At 41.9% G+C, this 27,702-nt stretch overlaps 2 protein-coding genes across 7 annotated transcripts in view; one reads left to right on the top strand and one right to left on the bottom strand.

Moving 5' to 3' along the window:
• ERI2 (ERI1 exoribonuclease family member 2) overlaps positions 1 to 1,189 on the bottom strand; it is an 11,749-nt gene extending 10,560 nt beyond the window's left edge. Inside the window, exon 1 of one of the 6 annotated variants that reach the window (XM_054041697.1) lies at positions 1,155 to 1,189. Coding sequence is in view for 1 of the 6 variants with exons in the window: in XM_054041693.1 (XP_053897668.1) it covers positions 948 to 970 (23 nt within the window). In the remaining 5 variants the exon portion in view is untranslated. Of the gene's footprint in view, positions 1 to 897; positions 1,083 to 1,154 lie in introns of those variants that run through there. The other 5 variants (XM_054041693.1, XM_054041695.1, XM_054041694.1 and 2 more) reach the window with 5 other exon arrangements.
• On the top strand, positions 1,159 to 27,702 carry REXO5 (RNA exonuclease 5). Its single transcript, XM_054041708.1, has 21 exons — positions 1,159 to 1,248; positions 3,046 to 3,152; positions 7,694 to 7,859; positions 10,686 to 10,807; positions 11,242 to 11,368; positions 12,837 to 12,924; positions 14,688 to 14,837; positions 15,044 to 15,132; positions 16,227 to 16,342; positions 16,965 to 17,103; positions 17,884 to 17,978; positions 19,536 to 19,638; positions 20,294 to 20,430; positions 20,823 to 20,931; positions 21,326 to 21,436; positions 21,548 to 21,685; positions 22,446 to 22,538; positions 23,774 to 23,993; positions 24,661 to 24,863; positions 25,649 to 25,758; positions 27,507 to 27,702. The coding sequence occupies exons 3-21, from the start codon at positions 7,713 to 7,715 to the stop codon at positions 27,574 to 27,576; spliced, it is 2,367 nt and encodes a 788-aa protein (XP_053897683.1). The 5' UTR covers positions 1,159 to 1,248; positions 3,046 to 3,152; positions 7,694 to 7,712; the 3' UTR covers positions 27,577 to 27,702.

Raw genomic sequence — 27,702 nt, forward strand, 5'->3', positions numbered from 1 at the left:
TTTTTCTTTTAAGGGCTGATCTCCTTGGGATTTCTCTCCCTGTCAAGGTACTCCAAAATGTATGTATTAGAGTAACAAAAACATGCATCCGAAGAAGTTAGGTTTTTACTCACGAAAGCTTATGCCCAAATAAATCTGTTAGTCTTTAAGGTGCCACCAGACTCCTTGTTGTTTTTGTAAAAACATGCACCCGTTTACTTAAGCTTCTGGGTACATTTGCAAACCAAAACCACAAAAACTAACTGTAATGGCAGACTCAATTAATCTCTATGTTGGCTGCATCTCAAAAAGCTTTAGGGACAGTCTCAAGAATGCATTTCCATTGTAATCTTAGCTGTATATTGTTACTACATTTATTGCCTCACACTCACCCTCCTCCCCGCCTGCTTCCAGGTGGCAGGGGGTATTAGGGGTTTAGCTCAGTTACCAAGAATATAACATCTTGCATTGTTTACATGTTTTTGTTTTATATGTATTTTGTTAACAGCTTTGGGGACACAAAACAATGAAGTCATAGTGGTGAATGTACAATTTTCAGTTACAGTCTAATCGGTGTACAGAACAATTTGCCCCAATCAAACCATGGCACGAATCATAATGAGCTTCTCAAACTGAAGCGTTTAAAAATTGGGCTCAATAAAGTGGACCCCTCTCTGCCCCCTTACCTATCCACACCCCTCCACACACAGTCCCCCTCATTTCCCTTCACACATAGGTGTGTGTGTGTGGGGGGGGGGCTGCCACACCCCCTGGCTTCCATCAGACACAGGGGTTACAGTTTGGTTCAATGGCTCTCAGCACCCCCACTATACACATTGTTCCAGCACCCCTGCCCTGCTCCCCTCAACCCCCCTCCATCCAGTCCGTCCCCAGCGCCTTCCTCGTCCCCCTACACACCTCCCCCCTCCATTGCCCCCCGCCCCCAGTGCAGCCTCTATGGTCCGCACCGGGCCAGCTGCTTGGTCGCCATCTCCGCCCTCAGCACCTGGCCGGAAAGAGCCGCCTGCCCCGGCCGCTCCGGGGCGCGGAGCAGCCTGAGCAATTCCGGCCATTTCAAACCTCCCTCCGCCTCCCCAGAAGAGCCGTTACCGCCCCCATTGATGCTATCGGCGAATCTACTGCTCCGGTCTGGCTCCGAAGTCGCAGTTGCCCACCCCTGGGGAGCCGGGCCGTTCCGCTAGGGCCCAGGAAGAACGAGTCGATAGCCGAGGAAACGGTTGAGGGAGCAGCCGACACCGGCTGAACTGGGTGAGACCCTGGGGCAGCTGTGGGAGGCCTCATTCCTCCTCGGCGGCCAGGAGGGGGCATCCTGGGGAACCTCCCCCCTCCGCCAGTGGGGTCCGGGGGGGATCCCTCCTCTCCCGTGGGCGGGCATCGTGGGGAACCCTCCCCTCCAGCATGGCACCCCCTCGAGAAAGGCCACGTTTTTACCCATTCTGGTTGCCAAGGTGTAAACCTGTTCTCTTTTCCTGAGTCTGCAGCCAGATGGTACCAGTGCCTCTGCTGCTGCTCAGGGCTTTGCCACACTGTATCTAAGTAAAATTAACACAACCTCAGTCAGTTTCACAACTGCTCTTTGTAACCTTATTGGCAGCAGTGAGCCTGCCAAGAAAAATCCCATTTTCATTCTGCTGCTGCTTGGGAAGCAGCTGTAACTATTACAGGAGAAGGGAATTTAGCAAAGCAAAATATGAGGTTGGAGTAGTGGAAACACCCCCATGTCCTCCAGCAGGCAGGAGGCTGTGACGGAATCCTCCCTTCCTACAAAAACCAGGAGGCTTTGCTGTGGAAGCTTCAAAGAAAGAAGCCAGATACAGATGGTGAGAGAGAAGGCTTCATGTTTTTCTGACTCACTGGCTGATATAAAAGATGGAGCCTCTGAGTGGAGTCTAAGCAGGGCCGGCTCTAGGTTTTTTGCCACCCCAAGCAAAAAATTTGCTGCCCCAAGCTCCGAGAGTGCAACTGCCCAAGCAAAAAAAAAAAAATATATATATATATATATATATGGCCGGTATGCCACCCCTGGAATTGTGCTACCCCAAGCACATGCTTGGTTTGCTGGTGCCTAGAGCCGGTCCTGAGTCTTAAGAACAAAGCTCTAGAAGAAATTCCACAAACTGAAGCAGGCTGGTATGGGTGGCCCATATCACACAGACCACGGCCTCCCCAAACAACCCAGCATGGTCCTGCCCACGCTCCACCCCCAGACTGCCTCCTGCCTGTTTCCAATTCCCGCTCTTCCCCCATGGCCCGGGCTGGGGCTGGCAGGCCTGCAGCTGGGACTTGGAGCAGCTGTGGCCGGTGCTCACTTCTGCCCAGCATTCCGGTGCTGAGGCCGCCTACCTGGTGCTCCAGTGGAGGAGAGGGGACGGAAAGGGTGGAGGATGGGCAGGGTCTCAGGCAGAAGGGGGGTGGGGAGGATTGGCCTCCCCCCAGCAGGAGGTTCATGTGCCGCCCATGGGCTGGCATTTCACCAGACTGTTGCCCTCTGACCTCACTCATCTTTTGATCTCTGGGCAGTAGGAGTCTGGTAAAGTTTCCAAGCCTGGAGATAATCCTGCACTGGGAGGAGGAGGGTGGACTAGATCAGTAGTTCTCAACCAGGGGTACATGTAATCCTGGGGGTACGCAGAGGTCTTCCAGCGGGTACCTCAACTCGTCTAGATATTTGCCTACTTTTACAACAGGCTTACATTAAAAGCACTAGTGAAGTCAGTATAAACTAAAATTTCATACAATGACTTGCTTATACTGCTCTACATACTACTATACATTAAAATGTAAATATAATATTTATATTCCAGTTGATTTATAATTATCTGGTAAAAATGAGAAAGTAAGCAATTTTTTAGTAACAGTGTTCTGTGACACTTTTGTATTTTTAGGTCTGATTTTTTAAGCAAGTAGTTTTTAAGTGAGGTGAAACTTGGGGGTACTCAAGACAAATCAGACTCCTGAAAGGTGTAGTAGTCTGGAAAGGTTGAAAGCTACTGGACTAGATGGTATAGCAAAGTTATTATTTTTTATATATTCTAATTTTTGCAGTTCACCTCTTCTGTGCAATAGCTGGAGGAAAATCACTAAACAAGAGCAGCAGGGTTATGTGACTGGAGTACTGACAGGCAAAGTTTAGTACCATCACCAGTTAAAAGGTAAGGAACAAGCTCCTTCACTCTGAGATGCTGTGTGAGGTTATGATGGGATCCCCGGGGTGCAGCCTATTACACTGGGCAACATCTAGATTAAGCAGTTTTTCTCACCCCACTGGATATTGCAGTTCTTAATATACAGGTTTGTCCCTTAAACCTGGGCCAGTCCCCTCTGTTGGGGTTTTCAGTCTTCTGAGTATCTTTGTTGCTTGCAGCATAGGTGTGGGCAGGAGAAAGTGGCCACATGCTGGGCCTGTGTTCTGTGTTATATCCTTGGCCTTAGTCCATGTCTGGTGGGCATTACTGAGTCCCCAGGCAAGGTTGAGCAATTCCCCTGGTGTGACCTTATGCAGGTGAGTCATTGAATTGTAGCTCCCTTGCTGGACAATGGCTGTTAATGGTGGTTTGACACCCGCCCCGAGGTTAGTTACTTTCCTTGGCATTGTCTCTGGAGAGCTAGTATTTGGGCGCTTCCCAAACCCACAGCATATTTTAGTGACAACCATACAACACAATTCTTATAACTTCATATGCATTAATGATATGCATATTTCGATAGAACAGTGACTTTCAGCAGATCATAACCTTTCTCCTGATACCTCACATGGCCTGCTTTATATGCAATATCACAATTATATATAAATGAGGAATATGGGGGTTACCGGGTGCTCCCCCAAGGTATAGAATGTCACAGAGGTCAGTACAGGAGTTTAAATAGAAGTTAGGGTTCTCAGAAAGGTGGAATAAGAAACCATTTCTGTTTGAGTTCATCATCATAGCTTTTCCATCCAAAATTGCAGCCAAGACCTGGTGTTGTCACTTACCTTTAATAGTTCCTCAGGAGTACAGGATGTGTTGTTCTAGACTCTCAACAATCACATTTGGGTTCATTCTTCAGCTTCCACTTGGTCACATTGTCACCAGTCTTTGCCACTCTAGCTCTCTCTCCATTTAGAGCACATCAGCATAGTCATTTTAGGCCAGTGCCTGAGGGAGTTGTTCTGAAGAAACCGGATTCTCCAAGATCATCGGCATTTCCTGCCATTTTGTTACACTGTAGCCTTCCACAGTAGTATTTTGAAGTAAGGGACTTTGAGAGGCAAAGCTCTTTCTGGACTTCAGCCTCTTGCATGGTGGAATGTGTCCATGGCAGTATATGTCTCGGGGAGACAACCAGGTGCATGATCCTTTTTATTGAAGGCATCCCACTTCACAGATGGTGGTGCAGACCCTGCAAGATAGTATAGCGACAGTGTGGGAGTTGGTTTCAAAGTTCCTGTGTTAATCCTACAGGATTAATTGAGTTGAGTACAATTTGGTGTGCATGGTTTGAGTGTAATTAGACTGGGGCATAGTACTCTGCATTTGAGTAACAGAGGGTGAAACAGATTGTTCGGGGTGTGTTGTGATCAGCTCCCCATTTTAGGTTGGCTAATTTCTGGAGAATACAATTTCGGGAGTTCACTTTCTTTTTCTTGATGTGCTCTTTGAATGTCAGCATTTGGTCTAAGGCAGTGGTTCTCAGCCCATGGGCTGCTTGCAGCCCAATCAGCACACAACTGCAGCCCATGTGACAACCTCAGGGCCATATAGGGAGTATATATATTGTGTGAATGCAGCCCACATAACACAGAGAGAGCTCCATATGTGGCTACAATGGTAAATAGGTTGAGAACCACTGGTCTAATGTGACCCCAAGATACACCGGATGTTCATAGTGCTCAAAGATTGTACCATCCCACAATATCTGGAGTTTTTGTTCAGCTTGATGGTGTTTCGGGTGAAAGGTGCACAATTGTGTCTTGCTATGGTTGGCATTCAAGAACCATGTGCAATAGTATTTTTCAGTGGAGGCACTTAGAATGAGTTCAGTGTCCTCAAATCTTTCCATTTGGGTAGCAATACAAAGATCATCTGCATATGTAAATCTTTGCATGTTGGGGAATTCTAGCTGGTCATTTGTGTAGACATTTAACAGCAAGAATGATAGCACTGAATCTTGGGGCAATCCATTCCGTTGAGTACACAATCGACTTTTCTGCCATCCATCTTGACAAGAACATCAGTTCGAGAGTAAGGAGGAGATGACTATACTATCTTGTTATTTCTCAGAATTCTTGCCAATTCAGTAGAAGTGCATAACGGTTCCCAATGTCATAAGCAGGTGATAGCTCAACAAACACAGCCCCTGTAATTTTGCAGATTTTGAAGCCATTTTAGAAGTATTGAATTAGGTTTGCCACTTGGCTGCAGCATGAACGTGCTGGGTAGAAACTGGCTTAGACTTCAGTCAGTTACCCTTCCACTATTGGTACTATTCTACCCATCATCATCAGCCCCTATAGCTTGTAGGTTGAGCAGAGTAAGGATATTGGGAGGTAACTCTTTGCAGAGCTAGGGTCTTTATGTAGTTTAAGTAGTGCAACCACTTTGGCCTGTCTCCACACCCTGTGTATATGCATTATCTCCATCCAAGAGTTAAAGTGAAGCAGCCATTTCTGTGCTCTCGTCCTGAGGTGCATGTAGTAATAATAGTTCACTAGCTATACCATCGAGTCCAGCTCTCTTTCTACATTTCAGGGTTTTCATGACTATTGTCAGCTCCTCAGTGTTGAGCTGCTCATTGTGGACTTTGCTGTTTCCAAGGAGCAAGCAAAGTTCCTGTTTGACTTGTTTCATTCTGCACTTTGCTTTGTGGCCTGGTTTACCATTTAGGATGAGCTGGTGTGCCACTTAGCTGGGAGAGACTGTGGCGATGTGCTTTGCTTGTTGTCCATCAGGGTTCAGCTAGCAAATGATGGCCTGTGCTTTTTAGCTATTATGTCACAGGTTTGTTATTTCACTCCGTTCCCTCCAGCAGTTGCGTCGCTTCTCTCTAATCTCTCTCGTAAGCATTTCCCCAAGCCCAGGGGTTTCTTCACCATTCTGAATATTTCTTATATTGTTGACTTGTCTTTATATGTACCTGGGCTTTCAGAAATGTCCAGCATCCCCTAGGGGTGTGCCTTTGGGCAGTCTTCCGCATCAAGGGGACAAATTTTCCATGGTGCTCGTGTACTGGAGTAACCTTACAGATGGCTTCATCCAATTCAGAGAGAAAACCTTCCCAGTCAGCCTTTCTGAAGTTGAATCTCAGCAGATACTCTGTTCAAGTTGAAGAAGCAGGAGTCATGATGGACTGGACAAAACCTCTCCATTAGTAGCAGCAGTGCAATGAAACTGAGTTTTGAAAATCAGGCTGCTGTACATTTGGTTCCTTGCTGATCCAATCCATTGTTGTGCTTAACCCAAGAAATATCAGTGTTTAAATGGGAACCAAGGCGTGCTTAAAACAGTGCTATACTTCGTTTCAGTTTTTAGGGTATCCAGGATTGTGAGTTACCTTTTTCCCCCCGCGTGAGGGGAAATTGCTTGTGCTTAGTTGAGTGTCCGCTCCCTGCATCCAGCAGCCTGTTAGCCACCCAAGCATTCGCCTCTGGGCAATGCTAGCCCTTATTTTGCTTTGCAGGTTAATAATAGGTACTCCCCAGTCCTTGAGTCCCTTTGAAGCATTCCCCTGTAGTGCCCAGCCCCTTATTCACTTTACACTCACAGAAATACCAGATCTGCTGTCCCCAAAGGAACAGTGTATGCACCAGCTTGTATGATTCAGCTCAGGATTAGTACCTAACTTAATACTACAGCACTGAGATAAAGTGAATCCAAGGATAAGTTTATTACCAAAGATTCAAGGGGTAGTTAATAAGAATATTGGAAACAAATGGGTACATATAAAACAAAACCATAACACACTTTCTAGAGGCTAAATTTAGCTAACAGTTTAACGTCCCGTCTAAAGAAATTTATCTCACCCCGAAGTTCTCGGCAGCACTTCAAGCAAGGTTGGCTGAGATTTCATATTCATGCATGTAAACACACTGCCTGTTTAATTCCTAGGTGCTGAATAAGGGGATGTCTTCTTTGCCTTTTACTTATACTCCCCAAAGTTCATTGTCTGAACTCACAGAAAGGATAACCACCCGTGGCTTATTTTTCCTGCATGCTGCTTCCCTGTTGACTACACCTCTCTTTTTTGACTTTGAATATACATAGGTTTCCACTGTATTAGCTTACAATGCTTAATTTACATCCTGACAGAGAGACATGTGAATAAATGTCTCTTGTCTGACACAAACCTGTTTTATTCACCTCTGCTGGTGTCTCATACCTTGATACAGACATGAAGAACAAATTATCAGTATATATATACATAACTCCCTACCTAGTAGCTATACATACATTGCACAATGATTTTAATGACCATTGTGACCCTAGCTTTCATTTAAAAACCCTATTGAACAGCTGTATTATAGCTGTTCACACGATATTCTTTGGTGAACCAGAATGTATGTACCAGAATCAGGACATTCCAGCTGGCATTAACAAGTTCTTGGGTCACACAGTTAAATTCACATCATATTACAAATGAAATTGTGACTGGACTTGTTTTTAAATGTAAAACCCATTACCAAGAGTATGACTGATTTCTAGTGTTTTAAATGTAGGTACAGTCTGTTCTAAGCAATGTTTGCAAATGAAATGGCTGAGGCAACCTGCATAATTGGACACAAAAGGCCCCATGAATGTAATGAAGAAGTGGAAGAAGCCCAGAAAACTAAAAAGAAAAGGAAGGTAGATGAAGACACTTGCCAAAACCAGCACCAACGTAAGGTAATCAGTGTAATCAATAATTTGTTATATTACACATGTAGGTAGGTGGAGATCCATCATAGTTATATCTATTAGCTCATTTTCAATTCATGATCACTTCCTTCTGAAGAGGTATTTTTGCTTTTATTCCTCATGAATAGTGTGGCAAAAGTCAAACTCCCTGCTATTATATATTCCATTTTATATATGACTCTGTACAGACTTTTTTTACAATTACTAGTCCAGCATGTATAATTCCTCTCTACTTTCCTGCTCCTGGTTTCTCTCAGGATGAGCCTGCAGATGAGACCTTTGAAAGTGGAGGGGGAGGAGGGATAAGAAGATTTAAGAATTTAGGAGAAAAAAAGCACCCAGCTCTCCTCCCCCCTTAAAAAAACCTATCCTGTTTTCTTTTCAAGAGTCCATCCTTTTTCTCCTAAGATGTTGCATGTTCTTTTCCCTTCTCACCCAGCTGCTTTAGGTGGCCTGATCTGCAGGCTCAGTTTGAGAGAACCCAGGAGTAGGCCAGGTGGCTCTTGCCAAGGCCTCAACTCAGCCTGCCTCCAAAACTCATATCTCCGCACCAATCAGCCCGTCAGTCACATCTGCATCTCTCAGCCTTTTCTCAGCACATGCACAATACATGCTGAACTCGTGGAAAGTTTGAATTCCACATTTTTCAGGGAGATTTGTAATTTTTCACATCTGTGCCAGCTGTGAAATAACACAGCTGTTCAAAAGTTATGAGTTTTTGAAGAGGGTTGAGGGTTTGTTTTGTAGAATGATGATATGATAGATGTAGGCATCTGGCTGTTTGAAATGATTATTTTAATGCTGCTGAGATTTTATTGTATTACTAATTTCTTGTTAGGGCACCTAGAGCCTTGTATAGGTATTTTAGTAGTAGTAGTAGTAGTAGTAAGAATTAACTATAATAATAATAAAGTATGTGTTGTATATTATTAGTTGTAGATGTAATAATAAATTTTGTTCCTGCTGCAAAAACTTGAAACCTTGAATCTCCACTTTAAAATCTTCTGCTAGAAAATACTAATGTTTTTAAGAAAGTTTCATAAAAATAAACGTGATCCACACTGAACAACTACATGCTTTTTAAAGAAAAGTTACACCTTTGAGCAGCGTTGCAGCAGATTACATCAGTAAATCTACATCTGATGGAACGTAGCACAAGGTCATATGACACAAGTCAGCCCAAAGCAATTATTGCACAATACATTAGATACCCGAGTTAAAATTAGTGTGGTATCTACTCTGGGGAAATTATAAGCATATCAAACATGTGAGCTGAGTCTTATTTGCATCTGATTAGAGACTGAAGTGTCTAGATACCTGCTAATTGCCAGGTAGACTTTGTTAATGGAAACTGCTGCTGGACTATTTTGTAGCTCTTTCGTTAGGGTTCATTAAAAGTGTCTTTACATATTTGTTCGACCTAGCATGATAGATGAGAAACTATTATTATGAGCCGTCGTGTTTAAGAATAACCTTAGTAAAAATACTTGGACCTAACAAAATTGGGACCTTGTTTTAGACTTTTCTTATCTGATTTTATGACTTCAATATGTGCACTAGCTCAATTTTATATTAGCAGATTATTAAATACAATTTAACAAAGGGTGTGCTAATGTAATGAGAGAAGCCTTAACGGTACCTGCATTTTACCACATGGCATTTTGTGTCATGACTATCAATCAGAATGTTTCAGAATCTCATCCACAATATTTGGTAGGGGAAATATTTTCAGTGTGTGGAATAACGCTATATATGATGAAAAAAGGTCCCATCCTGCAAGGTGCTAATCTCTCCCTCAACTCCCACTGAAGTGAGTGGGAGTTGAGGGCACTCAGCACCTTGCTCACAGTGCCTCCTATATTTGGATCCATATGCTCTTTCTATTTTCCTTGTCCTGCGTGCGTGTGTGGCAGAGTTCTCCGTACTTTCAGTAGGCATTCAAGGCATGATTATTGCTTACCACACTCTATTCCATAGCTACTTTTCTCCTCTGTATAGTACAGTTCCACAGACTCCCTTTCATTTTAGCAACTGCAGCCATGGCACCTTTCCCCTACCTGCGTATAATGTAGAATATCTTATAAAATTGGATCATACAATCTCCATTGGAACTGGTTTTATTGCCTATGAAGGTCCCCAAAACGTTTTTTTTTTTTTTGCTCCCTTCTAGCAAAGTAAGAGACACATGCAGGCTCCATAAACTGCTAAACTGAATTTTGTATGTTGAGTTCTTCATTTCGACTCTAATAAAGTGATCTCTGTGACTTTTCCTGATGCAGTTTTCCTTTGATTGTGTTGTTTTTTCTGCAAGTGGACAGCAAACCCATCTGCCCAGAATAGATAGGATAGTGTAAACTGAGTAGAAAGGTTTAAACAAGTAAACCTGCATGAAAGGGACACAGATTTAGCCCTGGTTTAAATGGGCACAACTCCACTGATAGCAATGGGAGGTGTGTACGGAGGGCAGAATACCACAGCTGAGTTAACCTAGATTGTGAGCTCTCTAGAGCAGTGAAAGTTTCTTTATTGTAGATTTGTCCAGTGCTAGACGGCAGAGTCCCTGACTGGGCACCTAAGCTACTGTAACTAGTAATTAATAATAATACCATGTGATCGGAAAGGAGAATGTTGCCTAATGATTGAGGGAAACCTAGCGATAGGAAATAGTGTTTTAAATGTTCTTGGTCCTATCACACTAATAGCATTAAGATGCCCTTTTGCAATACAATCCCCTTCATTTTTTCCATTGAACCCCTACATTATTTACTTAGTTGGGCATGTAAATGGTTCTTTGCTTTCACTCACTTTTTGTAGGAGAAGAAATCCCGCTTGTCAGCTGAGTTGTTTGGTGAGGATTGTGAAATCAGCCATGAACAGGTATATGAGTTCCTAAAGTACGCAGCTTTGGGAAAACGTCACAATGCAGCTCAACCCAGGTATAGTATATGTTTATATTCTGGACACAATCACATCCCATGCCACTGTACATGTGCTAACCTACCTAAAGGCACATAAGTACTGTTTTTAAATATCCTCTGATTATTTTTTGCAACATTGTCACCATATCGGCCATCTATTATATAGATGAGTCATAGCTAGATTTTGATTGTGTACTCATTTTGATGAACATGTACATGAGGCAAGTTATGGGGATGAATACTACAGTAAAGCTCAGAGCTCTGTCTTCCCCATGTACATTGTTTACATGATGATGTGCTTGTATGGACCAATATGTAAGATAAAGGGCTAGATTCTGTTCTTACTGAAGTCAGTGAGAGCTTTGCCAGTGACTTACATGGGAACAGAACTGGTCCTATGTTTGTTTAATTTTAAAGTATTGATAACTGTATTGCTTTGATTTCTAATGCAGCTGGTGCCGTATTTATCACCAAAGATACCTGGCTAAGGTTGTGGTTATTGTTCTTCAGGAAGTCAGCCAGCTCTATTTCTACAGGTTCTATTTGCAGTTCAAACATCTCAGAAGGGCATTTCAACATGTAAGTTCCCAAACTATGTTTCTATCAAGTAAGCTTTTTCAGCCAACAATGCCCCAGTGGTTTAACTGCTACAGTGAAATTATTCTCCTCGCACTGGGAAGTGGACATCTCTGAATCCCAAGGGGCAATATGAGAGAATCCCCCTCCCTTCCTACCTGCTGTTAGCCCAGGACAAAGGATCAAGCTCTGATATTAGAAGCAGAGTGATTAAAGATTTGTAGTTTTTGAAGTCATAAAATGTTAAATAAATACATCAACAGTTCGACACTACATGTATAATATTTTCTGCATCTTCAAGAGGGTGAGGATATTCTAAATATATCTCAGTAGACTTAGGACTTGCTTTCAGTGGGTATAAATTGGCAGAGGTTCACCAGCTGAGGATCTGTCCCATAGTGTTTGCAGACCATGCTGTGTTTTATGGTAACAATTCCTCCTGTTCCTTGAAGAGATTATTGCTGAGGCAGGATGTAGTAAAGTTCTTTTAATTTGCCCAGCTACATTTAATCCCCTTTATATGTCTTATTTATTTTAACAGTGTGCTTTGAATCAGTAAAATCTTAGGAAATTCTCCCTTAGCTGCAGCAAACATATGTTTCTAATTTAGAGCAGTTTCCTAACTTTCCAGGAACAGGGAACCATCAGTTCTGCTTCTGCCAACGAGATGCTGCACTGAGCCGGATTGCCTCTGGAAAGCCAAGGCTATAATATGATAATTGAGTAGCTACAAAAGAGTCCTGTATTATTCAGCTAAATCATTGTGATGTTCCCTTGAAAATGTATTGTTCTTTATAAATGATGGGCGAAGCCCAGAAATAAGTGAATAATGAGACAGCAGTATTTCTCGGCAGTAGAGGGGAAAGGGGTGGTCCATCTGGAACAGAGGTGGAAGCTTGTGACAGGAAGATGGGGGCGGGGGGGGGGGGGGGGACCAGGCAGCTGCTTATATTTTTTTAATAAAGGTCACTTTAGTTTTCACTGCTGCTTGTTCCTTAACTCTTACTGCTGTAACAATTAACAGCATTTTACTTAAGAATATGGTGTGCCGATTGTGGATTTATAGAGCATCATGTCATGAGCAAAAACAACAAGGAGTCTTTGTAGCACCTTAGAGACTAACAAATTTCTCTAAGGTGCCACATGGACTAACACGGCTACCCCTCTGAAACATGTCACGAGCAGTTTCTCAAGAAGTTAGTTGCAAATCATACTCACTTAAACACAAAAAATTGCACTGAACCACTGAGGACACCTCTGTCTCTAACTTAAGTTAGTCTTGTATACTTACCCTTCTTTGACCTCAGTGGAATTACACTAGTGGCAAATTTGGCATGGGGAAAGATAAAGTGTCAGAATTTCCATAGTAGTAAGAGTACTGTTCCTTACTTGTTAATTTAATTTTGAAATATTTTACTTTTGTTTGTGCAGCAAAGTCCTTTAACGTGTTTTCTTTTTTGTTCGATAACAGAGATTCAGTTTACCGCCTACTTCAGCTAATTTTATAGCTAGTGTGTGTGGAGAAGGAATAAGTATGAAACATCAGAACAGCATACATGGTACCTCGCTTTGCACTGTCAGTTTCAACAATTGTTTACCCATTTCAGAGGATGTTTTGAATCTGTTTGTATCCTATGCAATCAATTTTAAACTAAATATAGTTTATGCAGGATTACAAGATACAACTAATCACTGGTTTAACTCTGAAATAAATATCCCTAGCTAATTTCTATTACTCTGTTTTGCTTATTACCAAAAGTAAATATGAAGGAAGTTTACAACAACAAAATTGTAAAAGGGATATTAAAGCTGCAAATTGTTCTCTTATGAAGCTGTTGTAAGTATTTACACTATCATTCTAAAATGTATTTTATAAGAGAAAGATCTCTGAAATAGATTCAGGCTTGTTAGGTATTAATTTCTTGACTTCTGCATTAGTCTCAATAATAATTCTTTGTTTTGCTGAACAGTGAACTAGGTAAACTACAGTGTGGTGACAGCTGGCTTCTCATTATTTATATTCCTTGTGATCCTAACTGTAATTTTAGGGATCGGTCTTACACTCTTTGCACACTCAAAACTCCACCTAAAGTCAGTGGAAATTCTCAGTGCAAAGAATACTGAATCGGGCCCTGAACGGATGAATTAGCAAGTTTTACTTTGTAATGTATTCATAGATAAAGTTTTCTAAAATCTGGACAATAAGCTACAGTCACAGATTGGAGTTTCAAATAAGTTTTTCCTGAAGTTATGCTTCTTTATGTGACTTCAAACATAACGGTAGAAAGGCTTGTTTAGTCTGGTGATCTGGGGACTGGACGGGGTGTCAGGAGGCCTAGGTTCAGTTCCTAATTTACAGGCTTCCTCTGTGACCTTGGGCAAGTCATTTAACCTACCCTGTGCCTCCATTCCCCTTTAAAAGGGGGCAAATACTGCCTTATTTCCCAGGGGGAGTGTGTGGATAAAATCCATTCTGTTTGTCACATACTATGACAATGGTTAAAAAATAACTTGGATAGTTCAATAAACACTGTAACGAACACCTTTGCTAGAACTTGTATTTTCCTAGTGTAACACATACCCTTAGTATCACCTAGTGGAGTGATCCCCAAACTGGGGTGCAGAGGAACTTTGGGGGAAAGGGTAGAGGTGGCAGGGCCAGGGCCAGCCCCCTCAGGGGTGGGAAGGGACCACCACGCTTCCAGCCTCAGTCCTCCCCAAAACCTGTTCATCCTCCCAGTCCTGCTCTGCCCTCACCCCTTCTCCACCCCCAGACCAGCTCCGGTCCCAGTTGCAGCTCCACTCTACCCCTTGCCTGGCTCCGCCCTCATTCCTTCTCTATCTCTAGCCCCAGCTCCGCCTTCAGCACAAGCTCCACTGCCGAGGAAGCCTTGGCTGTGCACTAATGGAAGAGCAAGGGCAACTGAAACAGTTTGAGCACCACTGACTTAGTGGAAAGATCTCTCTTTCTGCTTGCTTTGAGGAGTTAATAGCAACAACAGATAAGATGAAATTTTAAATAATTATAATACTTAGCATGTATCAAAGCAGGGCAGTATCATTACCCCTATGTTAGAGATGGTAAACTGATGCAGAGATAGATGAAGCGACTTGCCTAAGGTTACCTAGCAAGTCAGTGGCAGAGCCATGAATAGAACCCAGGTCATCTGAGTCCAGTCCATTGCTCTGTCCTCTAGTCAACTCTGCCACCACTCAAAGTGAAATGCGATAGTGTGCATGTTAAGTACAGTCGTTTATCCACTCTTAAGAAATACGGTATGAACTTGTTGGCAGCTTTTAAAAGTGTAATTTCTTATTATAGGCTCAGCTTCTGCCTCTAGTGGATGTATTTCTAAGAACTCAGACCTGCAAAAAGACCCGATCATTGAGAAATACGGCAAGGAAAAGCATGGTCTGACCAGCTATCTTCTAACCTTGGAAGAGATGAGAAAACACGATTATCCTTTAGAAGGTCAGGCCATATACATTTTGGTAAAAATCCCAGCCTAATGCATTTAAATAAATCCCATTGGTTTTCACTGGGAGTTTTAGTTGCACAAGGAGTGCAGGCTCTTTAGCAAAGTCATCCCAGGCTTTCATTCTCCTCATCTATACCTGATGAGTTGCATGAGACAGATTTCTTCTTCTTCTTCTCAGATCTCTTATTTTTCTTTCTAGGATCCCCTGGGTGTGAGAATTATGTCCACACACAATGCGAGAGCCCGAGGACAGACAGCAGCCCCCTCTTTGGGCTGGATTGTGAAATGGTATAAAAATACTTCTTGTCTAAAGAATGATAAGAAATTAGTTGTACAATCTCCGCTGGCTCCCAAAATAAAGCCAGCCATCTTCTGCGTGTTCTAGAGCATTTCTACCAAAAAAAGACAGTTGTAAAGACACCATCTGCACCAGCAATTCTTCTGTCAGTCGCACGAGGGCAGCCTCCCCAATGAGAGAGTTCTCAAAAAAAAATGCAGCATAGCCAAGACGTATGCATTAATGCTCCCACCATAACACTCAGCTCCACAGTGGTTCCCCACATAACATGCAGGAGGCAGGACAGGCAGATCCACTGCTATGCAGACTGTCCCTCTCTCTGCAGAATGGACATGAGGAGGATCATGGGGGCTGTTGCAGCCTTTGCACACTAGAGATGGGGAAGTGGGAGGATTTCTTCTCCTTATGCATTTCCCCAACGCCAACACAGTTGTTCAGGCTCTGTGCTGCGCTAAGGATTGCCCCTTCATGCACTTTGGTCCTTGAAGAAGAGCCTTGTTTTGGCATCACCTGCACCCTTTTTAAATAGGTGGGCCCATCTCTTGCTTTAGCACTTCGTGGCAGAGCAGTTGCAAAATTCAATCAGTTGTGGCACTCTGGATGTAAAGTATGAAGTTATTCTGTGATCAATTCTTCCTCTTAAAGATTAACTGCGTGTTACAATTTCATGTGCACCTGCTACATTTGTAATGGGCGTCAAAGATTAATCAGAACCGTCTGCACTATTGAAAACTAGTACACCGCTACCTCGATATAACGCCACCCGATATAAGATGAATTTGGATATAACGTGGTAAAGCAGTGCTCTGGGGAGGCGGGGCTGCGCACTCCGGTGGATCAAAGCAAGTTCAATATAACACGGTTTCACCTATAACGCAGTAAGATATTTTTGGCTCCCAAGGACAGCGTTATATCGAGGTAGAGGTGTAATAGATAAATCTTCCAGGTTAGTAACTTTTTTAGTGGTGATAGCAATTATTGCAATCAAAGCAGATTTTAATCTGCTGGTATTCTTGAGACAACTGATTGGCAATAAGCCCAGTGCTGATTTCTGATCTGACTTTTTTCTTTTTATTTCTGCTAGTGCCTCACTGAGAAGGGGAATGAAGTAACTCGAGTCTCAGTGGTGGATGCAGAGGGTCAGTGCATCATGGATGAGCTTATAAAACCTGAAACCCAGATACTGAACTACCTCACCAGGTATCCGGTATATAAACTTCCTCCGTGCCTCTCCTGTAAAAGTGAGAGCCAGTCAGACTGAGTCTGGTCCCTGTGGCCTTTCAAGAATGTCTGATGCACTTAGCTTTCTGCACTGTTCCAAGAAAAGCCTGGATTACAGGTTAATGATTCAGCACAGGTTACTCTTTTACTGCTAGTTATAGAAGACATGGTAGAGCAGGAGATAGCAATCCAGGCCTGTGCTCTATAAAAGGAGTATATTATTTCACTAACTTTCAGAGGTACCAAGAGCTGAGCTGTGTAGAACTTTCATAATGAAACCAGGCAAAATTCAAGCTACATTTCATCCCCAAAATTTTAAGATTGGGCCTAATTTCACGCTTTTGCACATCTGGAAAATTCCTTCTCCTACTTTCAGCAGCCTTCCTTCACCCAACAGGCCCCAAAACATTTCTTTACCAGTTTAATAAATCCCCCTGTGTTATGTCCTCATCACACTAGAATAATTTATACAGGAAGCCACAGTTATAAATCTGATATGGTCACATTGTAATCTATGTATTTTATATGTCTTGCTTGAAATAATCTCTAGTAAATGAAGTTGCTAATATGTTGGTTTATATTTGCCATTTTTGTTTTGAAGATACTCAGGAATCACAAGAAAGATTCTTCTTCCAGTGAAAACAAAACTGCCAGAGATTCAGGACAAACTAAAGAAATTGCTTCCCCATGATGCGGTATTAGTGGGTCACTCTTTAAATGTTGACCTCCACGCTTTACAAGTGAGCATGCTCTTATGAGGATTTCCCCCAGCCCTGTTGGACCTGTTTTGTCTGGTGCTTTTCATACTTGAACCAAAATAATTCTGGTTTAGAGCTGTAATCACTTATTTACCAGGCTTTTGTTAAGATGGCCTACGGGTGTAAAAATGTATAAGTTTAAAACATGAGGACTTCTAAAAAACACAGAAGTCAAGAAGTAAGAAAGCTGTAAAAGTCTTCACCAGCAGCCTTAGCTCTATAGCCTCCTTTCCCTTCAGTCATTGCTAGATACACCTAATTGTATTGTGGTAAAGACAAATCTTTCGTATGGTAAATTTAAATGACCATAATATATCATCCTACAACTGAAGAGCATAATCTGTGCCCATTTTGCCAGTTTATATTAAGTAGAGGGGGATTTCAGACCCTGTCTTGTGGTAATGTGTAGGGTATTTTGTTGGGCACCTATGGCCTGTATATACATGATGAACATGCAAAAAGTTGACCTCTTTTTATGTCTGGAATCTGGGCCAATAGTCAGAGGGTCTGTGGGAAACAATTGGGGAACCCAGCCCATAGGAGGACTTATCTCTACATTTGCAACCTCTTCTCCTTGTATTTCACCACATGGAATTCTGTCAATTCTTCCTTATCCCCCAGGCAACATAAGAGGCTATTACAAGGTTAAGAATGGGCTTATAATGGAAAGCCCGTCACAGTGTTAACTGTGGAGTTACTACCACAATTCCATAATACTGATGTTCTTTACTCATATTATTGGTGACATTCTCTCTTCTCCAGATGATACACCCCAGTGTTATTGACACCTCATTGCTTTTTGCCAGACACAAAGGTCGACGGTTCAAGCTAAAATTCTTAGCAAAAGCTGTTTTAGGGTATGTTTTTTTACTGTGTTGTCACACTTTATGCCAACGGATTACCAGTACTACTATGTAATATTTTACCAATCACAATTATTACACCAGGTGCATGAGTGTTTATCTAAAACTTAATATGTTTAGAAAAATCAGATTATATAATGTACATGAAATAACACATATAATGTGAATTATACTAGTACACTTCTACCCCGATATAACGTGACCCGATATAACATGAATTCGGATATAACGCGGTAAAGCAGTGCTCCGGGTGGGGGTAGGGTTGCACACTCCGGCGGATCAAAGCAAGTTCAATATAACGTGGTTTCACCTATAACATGGTAAGATTTTTTGGCTCCAGAGGACAGCGTTATATCGGGGTAGAGGTGTAGTAGGCGATGTATGTATTCACAGCAAAGGTATGTCTACACTGCACATTCCTTATGGCAGTGTGTTGAGTACAGACATTACAAGCCCCCCAAGCACAGGTATAGATAGCAGTGTAGATGGTGAGGCACTGCTTAGGCGAGTCGAGCATATCGTACCCTATATGGCTCTCTACACACCCAAGCAGCGCCTGCTGCTATTTCAGCAGTGTAGTGACCCATTGCCTCCCTGCTGCTGGAGCCTCTCTGGTGTGGAGAAAGACTCTGGCAGAGGGGAGGCAGTGGGGACAGACTCCACATACCCTCCATGTTGCTGCCAGTGAGCGTACAGTGTAGACTTAAGAGTCCTGCCCTGAACATTAAACAGTTGAAGTGGACATGGCAAAGAAAGGATTACTATCTCCATGTTACAGGTAGGGAATGGAGGTAGAGAGGTTAAGTGACTTGCCTAAATCATACAGTGACTATGTAGGAGAGCTAGAATTGAACCGAGATCTCCTAACTCCCAGTCCAGTGCCTCAACTACAAGACCATGCTTCCTCTAATTCTGTTAATTGTGAGCTGCTGAATCTTACATCTAAGAGGCCAGGATACCCTTTCTCAACACTTTGGCTTGAATGTGTCTAATTCACACACATGACTAGGAGACTCATTTCAAATTAGCAAGAAAGTGAATACAGCAAGCAAGGGTAATGTTTCAGAAATTGTGCTTTGACAAGTTTATTTTGAGTTTTTAATGATATTCCATAGCGTGCCAGCAAACATTCTATAGTATGTTTTGTAGACATAATGTATTCTTTAGTAGTAATAGTTTGGTGAGATGAGAGGAGAGACTGCTGTACTACATGCAAATTATGAGATGGGGAAACTAGCAGAGTGTAGCTGGTTGAAGATAAAGATCGCTAAGGTCTGTCAAAGCACAATATAGTCCAAGGCAGCTATGAAATCTTTAACAGTTGTAAGCAATATTGAACAATGCAAAAATTCTTTATATATTTCAGTGGCTTTTGGAACATTTCAGAAGAATACAGTTTCAAAGATAATTGAAATACAACGGTCTTTGAGCACAGGGATAAATATACCACCTGAAAAGAACAAGCTATGGGGCTTCTGAAAAACTAAGTACTATATCATCTAGGGTGTGAAAACTGCTAACCTTTCTGGATGTTTTACTTTGACATTTTAGGAAGGAAATTCAATGTGAAAATAAAGTTGGTCACGATCCAACAGAAGATGCTGAAGCTGCACTTGAATTGCTTCAATACTTTATTGACCAGGGACCCAGAAAGGTATGTAACTTTGTAGGATATTAAAAAATAACTTTAAAAGCTCAATAGATATCATTTGTAGCCCTCCTAAAGAAAAAGTTGATTGTTTCATGGTTTCTTTTTATTAGGATAATTGTGCACTTGGACCCTGATCCAGGAAGATAATTATGCTTTAAACATGCAAGCATCCTATTGACTTTAGTCGGACCATTGATGTGCTTAGAATCAGGCACATGTTAACGTGCTTTGCTGAATCAGGACTGCTATCATCATGTCTGGGAGCAGCATTCCCCACTTGTGGAGTGTACAGGGACACTCTATCAGTCTTGGTAGAAATTGGCTGATCTTCAGGAATGCTCCAAAATATATCCTGGGTTTTTTTTTAAATCCCTCTAGTCTCTCCGTTATGCTCATGTTATTGGTCTTTTCCCTGTTTTCAATATTACCCATTTTGGTTCCAGTTCTTTTTCCATGTCTTTTGCTAATTTAAGGCACTTGTACACTTTCACAGTTGCAGGGGATTGGCTGTTATGCACAACTCTATCTCCCAAATCCTTGGCTTCCGATTCTAAATCAGAGATGACTTTATGGAGACACATTGCTGGATTGATGCCCGTGAATGCTGTGTGCTTGAAAAGTACCTTGAAAAGGAATTAGTGTGTTTTTGTCTTTCTAGGTAGTAGAACTAAATTTGGAGACAGTGCTGTCAGCCCCAAATCTGATGGAGTTGTCACAGCAAAAATCTGCGTTACAACTGCAACAGAATGGAGTCCAGGAGCAGTCAAGTGAACCTCCAGGCATACTCAAACCACGGTAGTAGGACTTCCACTGCATACACAGCCAGTTCATTGGCGTCAGTTCTTTGTGAAATCATGTTAATACATTGTTTTACCTCAAAATGACATTTCTCTCTTCCTCTCAAAATACATTACTTGCTATTGAGTTACACTAATCTAACCATTTTTAAAAATTAAAAGGCTTAGATTACTTCATAACAGTGAATTTTATGTGATTCTCATTTTTTTAATATATTCAGGACACAAGATGATTATTTTCAGGCAGTGGGAAGTTTGTTAGTTTTAAAAATTCTCTTTCAAGGAGAACTAGCATTTTTTTTTAACAAATACTTTCTCAAAGGTTTCTAATTCAGTCTAAACTAAGAGTTAGTTTTAAAGATGAGGTGATATTTACCATGACTCTGTTAGTTTTTTAGACCATTTGAATGCTACTGGCCAAAAAACTCTCCTTTTGAGCAGAAAGGAACTAGCCTCTTCTGGCTTGTGTCAGAACAGTCTGAGCACTTTGAATAAACAGGTAAGTGAACTTAGAATAGATTGTTCTAAATATGTATCTAAGAAATAGAAGTTCTACACATTCTTGTGTGGTTTTTTGTTTGTTTGTTTGCATTTTAAAAAGTTGAGTAACCTAAAATGGTAAATGTCAGCAACAGTCTTAATGCTTCCTTGGATTAATCAGTTTTGTCATCTTTGAAAATACATTTTGATCCTGTATTGTCCTGAAATATGCCCATTTTATGGGCAAGTAAATAGGAACTAAAATAGGTGAAGTGACTTGCCCAAGGTCACCTACAGAACGAGAGGCAAAGTTGGGAATTAGAAGCTAAAAGTTCTCATTTGCAGTCCCCTGCTTTAATCACTTGACTGCATACACTGACCATCATTACTGTGTGAATTTTTTCCTCCTGTAGATACTTAAAAGAGCTATACAAGAAGTTCCTCTGTCCTCATTCAGTGTCATTCAGTTCGCTTTGCGTTCAGAGCATGTTGCACCAGACCTTGTTGCTGAAGTTTGTGAAAAGGTAACAAAGCTATATCTTAGAATATTCTTTAAAGCTGAGCTTGGAGAGGGACCCAGCACTTTTCAGATTCTTTGTTTTGTAAAATCCCTGCATTAACTTGTATTCCTATAGATGAGAATCCAGCTAGCTGACATGCTGACTGTCTTTGTGGGTCCATTTGATAAAGACTTTTGCCTGAAGTCTTTAAGGAGAGAATTTAAGAAGTGTGGTCCTATCCAATCACTTACTGTGCTCACTGAAACACACCAGGTGAATAACAGAGAGAATCCTTTTAACTATGTTAACTTGCTGACATACAAAGTCACTGTTTAGTTTTACTAAGGTCTGGTCTATACTACCCGCCTGAATCGGCGGGTAGAAATTGACCTCTCGGGGATCGATTTATCGCGTCCTGACGGTGGTAGTAAGCGCCGCCGACAAAAAGCGGCAGAAGTCGATTTTGCCGCCGTCCTCACAACGGGGTAAGTCGGCTGCAATACGTCAAATTCAGCTACGCTATTCACGTAGCTGAATTTGCGTATCTTAAATCGACTCCCCGCTGTAGTGTAGATGTACCCTAAGAGATGTGACTCAGTGGAGGGGTGGAGATGGTACAACTTAAACACTGATTGGTCTGCTTGTTTGGCAGTGTGGTCAGCACCACCAAGAACTCATTGGGGAAAAGCTATTGTAAACAGCCAGTATGGTTTAACTCCACCTTTGTTGTGCTACTAGCTCAAACAGTGGTCTTTCAAAGAAACTGTAGCATAAGAGTCCAGGATACTGGGGCGATGGAAATCTTCTCTCCTTAGTGGAGGGAAGAGCATTAAGGCCCTTAATGGCAAAACAATGGGTTGTGAGTTAAGTTAAAGCAATGAAAAATCCTATTTAATGCTGTGTCTTTAATTTATTACATATAGAATATAAAAGGCTTCTTAGGATATCTTCCAACAACCTGTTAAACACTTATTTGTGAAAGGAGAGGGATACTGTAATTGAAGACTCAGCTTAATATTCTTCCTTTTAAAAGCCCCACATCTGTATCCAGTATGAAGTATTAGAAGCTGCTCAACTTGCTATGGAAAGTCTGAATGGAGCTGATGTTGCAGGGTCCTATATTAAGGTATATAAGCATGTGCTAAAAGTCTGAATTATATTCAACGTAGGACTACATTAAAATATGGACATGAAATATTTTTATATCCTCTTTCATCAGAGGATCTCAAAGAACATTACCACCATTAATGAACTAGGCCTCACAATACCTGTAAAGTTTACAGAAGTAATTAAAACCATTTTACAGATGGAGAGATTTGGTTATAGAAAGGTTGTGACTTCCCCCAGGCTCCCAGTCTTGTGTTCTGAATGTAAACCCTCCTTAGGGTTCAAGTTGCTAGATGTCTTCAATGACTGTATTAGTTAAGGTTGCCATGGCACCCTGGTCTCAATCTTGCTATGTCTCGATCTGGTCATCTATCAAAATGGTATATAGTCAGTAATTCTTTGTACTAGATTCTTACCATCTAATTATAAGTGATGCATTTAAGATTATCTGCCCATCATGGGGTCCACTCACTGCTAAGGATGACGCCTCCTGGCTGCTCTGGGGGATTAGCTCCTTCCAGATGCTATGTGCTGCTTTGGTGGTCGCTCAACCTGTCTCTGCAACATTAGCTGCTCCTTCTTCATAATGTGGACCTCTGGCAAGGTCACTATGCATGTTTCCCCCTTCTGGGGTATCAAAATCTTCAGCACAAACTGTCCCAGGCAGTATGTTCTCCACTGCCTGGTCTGTGCCACTTCCACAGTGACTGTTAGGGGGACCTAGGCCCGCTCTCTACTCTGGATTCCAGTCCCAGGGCCCTCTCATCAGCAGACAAGATCTACCCTAACCCATAGCCTTTCCTACCTTTCTATGGCTCTCTCCCCTTCTCCAGCCCAAACTCCCTCCTCCCAGGGAGTAACTGTGCACTACCCTCTATAGTGCCAAACATCCCCCCCCTTCTCCCAGGGGTTGACTGTATTCTACTTCTCTGCAGCTCTTGGGCTTTGTACAGGCCTTTCTGTTCCCATCCAGCTGAGCCCATCTAATTAATCCCTGCTACCTGGCTGCTCCTCCAGGTGCAGCCTGGGGAGTTAATTGGCTCAGCTAGCCACCTTAACCCCTCCAGGTGGATGTACATAACCCAAGGAATGTTTAGAGAGGTGCAGACGCACTCATTTTCTTTAGACAAACTTGTTTGTCAGACTTCTGGGGAAAAATGTAATTTGTAAATAGAAGGTAGAATTCCTGAGACCCATAGTCCCTAAAACAGTTCAGACTGGCACGTTACATGTATTTCCATTTGATACGCCCAGGTTCAGAGACCCGTCACTGTGATGATGCTAGACTGTGACATGCTGATAAAAGAGCTAGAAATGGATATTGAAAACGAAGGTGTGATTTATGTGGCGGGGCTGAAGAAAACCCTAACTGAGACAGACTTGCAAGAGAAATTCAGTCATTTGAAAGACCTGCAAGCTCTTTTCTGGCCTAGGGATCTCAAAAGTGGGAAGCACAGAAATTACTGTTTCCTGAGTAAGTAAATGTCACACACAACACCCAATAGGCCTAATTTTGCAGACACTCCTCACCTGGGTCTCCTATTGAAGTTAGTGGTGACTATACTCCCTGTAGCTCAGAGTAAGGTGACACTATGCATTGCCATTGGATCATTTCTAGCCAGCTGCCTAATCCCTGTCACCCGTGTAGCTACATTTTGCTTTAAATTTACAGGAGTTTTTAAAAAATTAATACTACTTTAGATATTAATAGCTCCTGCATCTAAGGGAGTTCCGAAGTGCTTCACAAACTATATACCCACTCCAGCACTGAAATTCCTTGGGGGGGGAAGATGGCTGCCATGCAGCTTGCAATCTGACAAGTGCCATGGCTTGTTTGTCAGGAACTCAGTTTATGGTCTTATTTAAAAAGACATCCAGCCAGTAAGCTGTGTAGAATTCAGCTGCCCTACCCAGGGATGGCTGAAACGCTGAACAAACTCCACTGGAATTTGGATCTGTGGCTCTACAGAGTCCGATGCTTAGATTGAAGCAGAAGACGATGCTCCCCTTGTGAGACTGTGCTACAACAGTGACTCTAGGCCTAGTCTCCCATAGGCCACAGCTTTGCCCTCTGGGTGCTGAGAATGTGAGAACTACGACTACTGACCTAGGGTACTTGTGTTTTTGTTTTTTCTTTTAAGAGTTTCAAACCTCAGAAAGTGCCTTAGAGGCTCTTCAAGATATAAACAGGCAAGGAGCTGAAGGCAGCCGACTGCAAAGTAGGAAAGCTCTCACTCCTAGCCACCTCCACCGATGGATTTGTCATATGGACCGTAATGATGGGAAGCCTAGTCAGCTGGCACATCACATCCTACATGTGAAAAAGGAACAACTATCTGCCTCTGTGAGTTAAATACCTTTGTCATAGTAAATCATAAGGCAAGGCAGAGTGGAATGAATACAGCTCTGGGAGCTGGGAAACCAGACTTTCCAATCATAGGTCAGACACTGACCTTCTAGGGCTTTGGATAAAATTTTTAACTTCAGATTCCTGTCTATAGAATGGGTTTACCTTATTCTGGGGGCAGAGGGGTGATTAAGAATGAATTAATGTTTGTAAAGCAGCTTGAAGATGGAATGTGTTAGACAATTTCAAAAGACCAGTGCAACTGGTTTCAGTAAAATACAATGCTACACAGAAATCCGAGACCTACATTTTTCAAAAACAAAAAGACCTGGTGTTAAAATAAAATATATGGGGAGAAACATGAAAAAGAGGGGGTCACATGCAATGGGGATGGCTGTTAATAAAGCGTATAGATTGATGGGGATCTCCATGGTTGAGTACCTCAAAGGAAAGAACACAATCTTTACTGGATAAAATTACAAATTAGTTTGCAACAGTCCTGTGATTCCCTGCAGCTCCCCAGTCACCATGCTTCAGCTCCAGCCTGGAGAGACCACCTAGGAATGACAAGATAAGGTACTAACCATTTATCCATGGCCATTCAGACCCCGATCACAGAGTCTGCCAACAAAAGATTGCTAGTTTTCATGTTGTACATTCACATCCAGTAGGAACTGTAGTGAGTCCAACTGCTTTTAAGGCAGCAGTCAAACTTGGATTGCTGATGAAACCTAGGACAATAGGATCTAATACTAGTACCATTTTGTTCCTGTTCTACCCAGGAGCAAGACCTAAGGAAAAAGCTGAAGAAGTTAGACCGCAATATCAGAAAGCTTTATAGAAGTCTGGAGAATAATACACTTTGTGTCATTCTGTTGCCAGGTGTGAACAGGTAATATTTACAAATAGTTTTCGAAGTGGCCAGAGAACAATGTATTGCCAAGCAAGTTAGTATTTCCTGCATTACAATGAAATTTAACACTGGACATGGGGGGTGAAAGGGATTCTTCATAGAATCATAGCTTGTAAGGCCAGAAGGGACTATGAGGATCATCTAGTTTGACTTCTTGCATAACATGCATGCTAAATAAAATTTTATCCAGTAAATACTGCATCAGGCCTATAACTTCTAGTTGAGCCAGAGCATTGAAATCAATTGTGATATGATGGAGGCTCAGATTAGGCCTCCATACCTCAATTTGCTAAACTGCCAAGGAAATTCTTCTCATTTTCAGTTGTCACTCTTCACTTGCCTTCCTGTCTTTGATAAAGGTTCTTCCCACACCCCCTCCTATTTTAAATTAATGTAGTTTCATGTCCTCCGATCTTGCTAGTAATGAGTTTCAAGCACTCACATAAAGGGGCAGGTTGGCACCTCTGGAAACTGTAGTCCTGCATTTATACATATAACAGCTAAAGCCCAGGCAGCAGGTGTGCGCACTTCCTTATACAGTCCTTACTTATATGCTTCATCTTTGACTTGGGACCACATCTAGTGAGAAGAGGAGGGTGATAAATTGTTCTCCTTAACCACTCTGGATAGGACAAGAAGCAGCAAGGAAGATTTAGGTCAGAGTAGACATTAGGAAAAACGTACTAGTTAAGCACTGGAACAAATTACCTAGGGAGGCTGTGGAATTTCCATCACTGGAGACAAACTCCTGTCAGGGATGGTTTAGATAAAATGTAGTCCTGCCTCAGAGAAGGGGAGTGGACTAGATGACATAATAAGGTCCCTTCCAGTACATTTCTATGATTTTATAACCAGTGTATTCTTCCTAAGCCATTGAATATCCATCGAGTGGTAACGGGACTTACTGGACTTGAAAGGCTCCATGTATTCTCAAAGCCAGTTTTTTGGATTCTGTTAGATGATGGATTTTTCAGCATTCTAAACAGGCTATGTAATTTCAAACTACTTAGAATGGTAACTTGATATTATGAATTAGAAAAATTCAAGTGCATTCAAACTTCACTTTTGTTAGCCAGAGACCTTGTCCTTGGCTATGTACTTATTTCAGTTAAATCTTCCTCTACTCCAGAGCTAATTCAGCATCCCCTTATTCCATTCAGATAGAGATTGGACCATTTTGTTCAGTTATATTCTTGGCTTTCGTTCATCTTCAATAGAAAAGGCATGATAATTTCATGGAGATGTAGAGAACATTTAATATTTACCTTTCTTGTATAAGAAAAAAGGGCAAACGGAGAAATTAAATGGGTCAGAGGCTTCTCTGAATTAGCTCTTGCCTGTCTGACCATGCATGCTCTTTACCATCTGTGAAAGGGGTTTTGAAAGTAAAGAGATCAGTGTGCTGTCAATGAAGATGGTGCAAACACCTCCTTCCATACCAAACAAAGCTATCCCTGAAAGTTATTCTCTGCCAGAGCGAGACTGGGACAAATACATACTTGGGTTTAACTTGGACTTCAGATGAATGAATTTAGATCAGGGCTGCACATAGTTGCAGCCTAAGGTACTTTTATGGCCCCATCACCACAGTATCTGAGTGTCTGACAATCTTTATCTTGAAGCTGGATGGTGTCACCATGATGAATGTTGATTAGCTGCTAACTTACTGCACCTGACCATTTGCTCTGAAGAATGGAAGTAACAGATTTCTCTTCTTTATGTTGCAGTGTTTATGGATCATTCTCTGGCCTTGGTCTGATGGGAATAAAGGAAGAAAGCAGGAGTAGTGCCTGTTAGACTGCCAGGTTTTAGAAAAGTCTTAAGATTTTTTTTTTTTTTTAATTAATTCTATACCCCAAGAACAAGAGGCTCTGCCAATGTACTTTTTTAACATTTAAAAATAAAAACAATTCAAAACTGTTA

The sequence above is a fragment of the Malaclemys terrapin genome, chromosome 10, assembly GCF_027887155.1.
Source record: "Malaclemys terrapin pileata isolate rMalTer1 chromosome 10, rMalTer1.hap1, whole genome shotgun sequence".
Taxonomy (NCBI): Eukaryota; Metazoa; Chordata; order Testudines; family Emydidae; genus Malaclemys; species Malaclemys terrapin.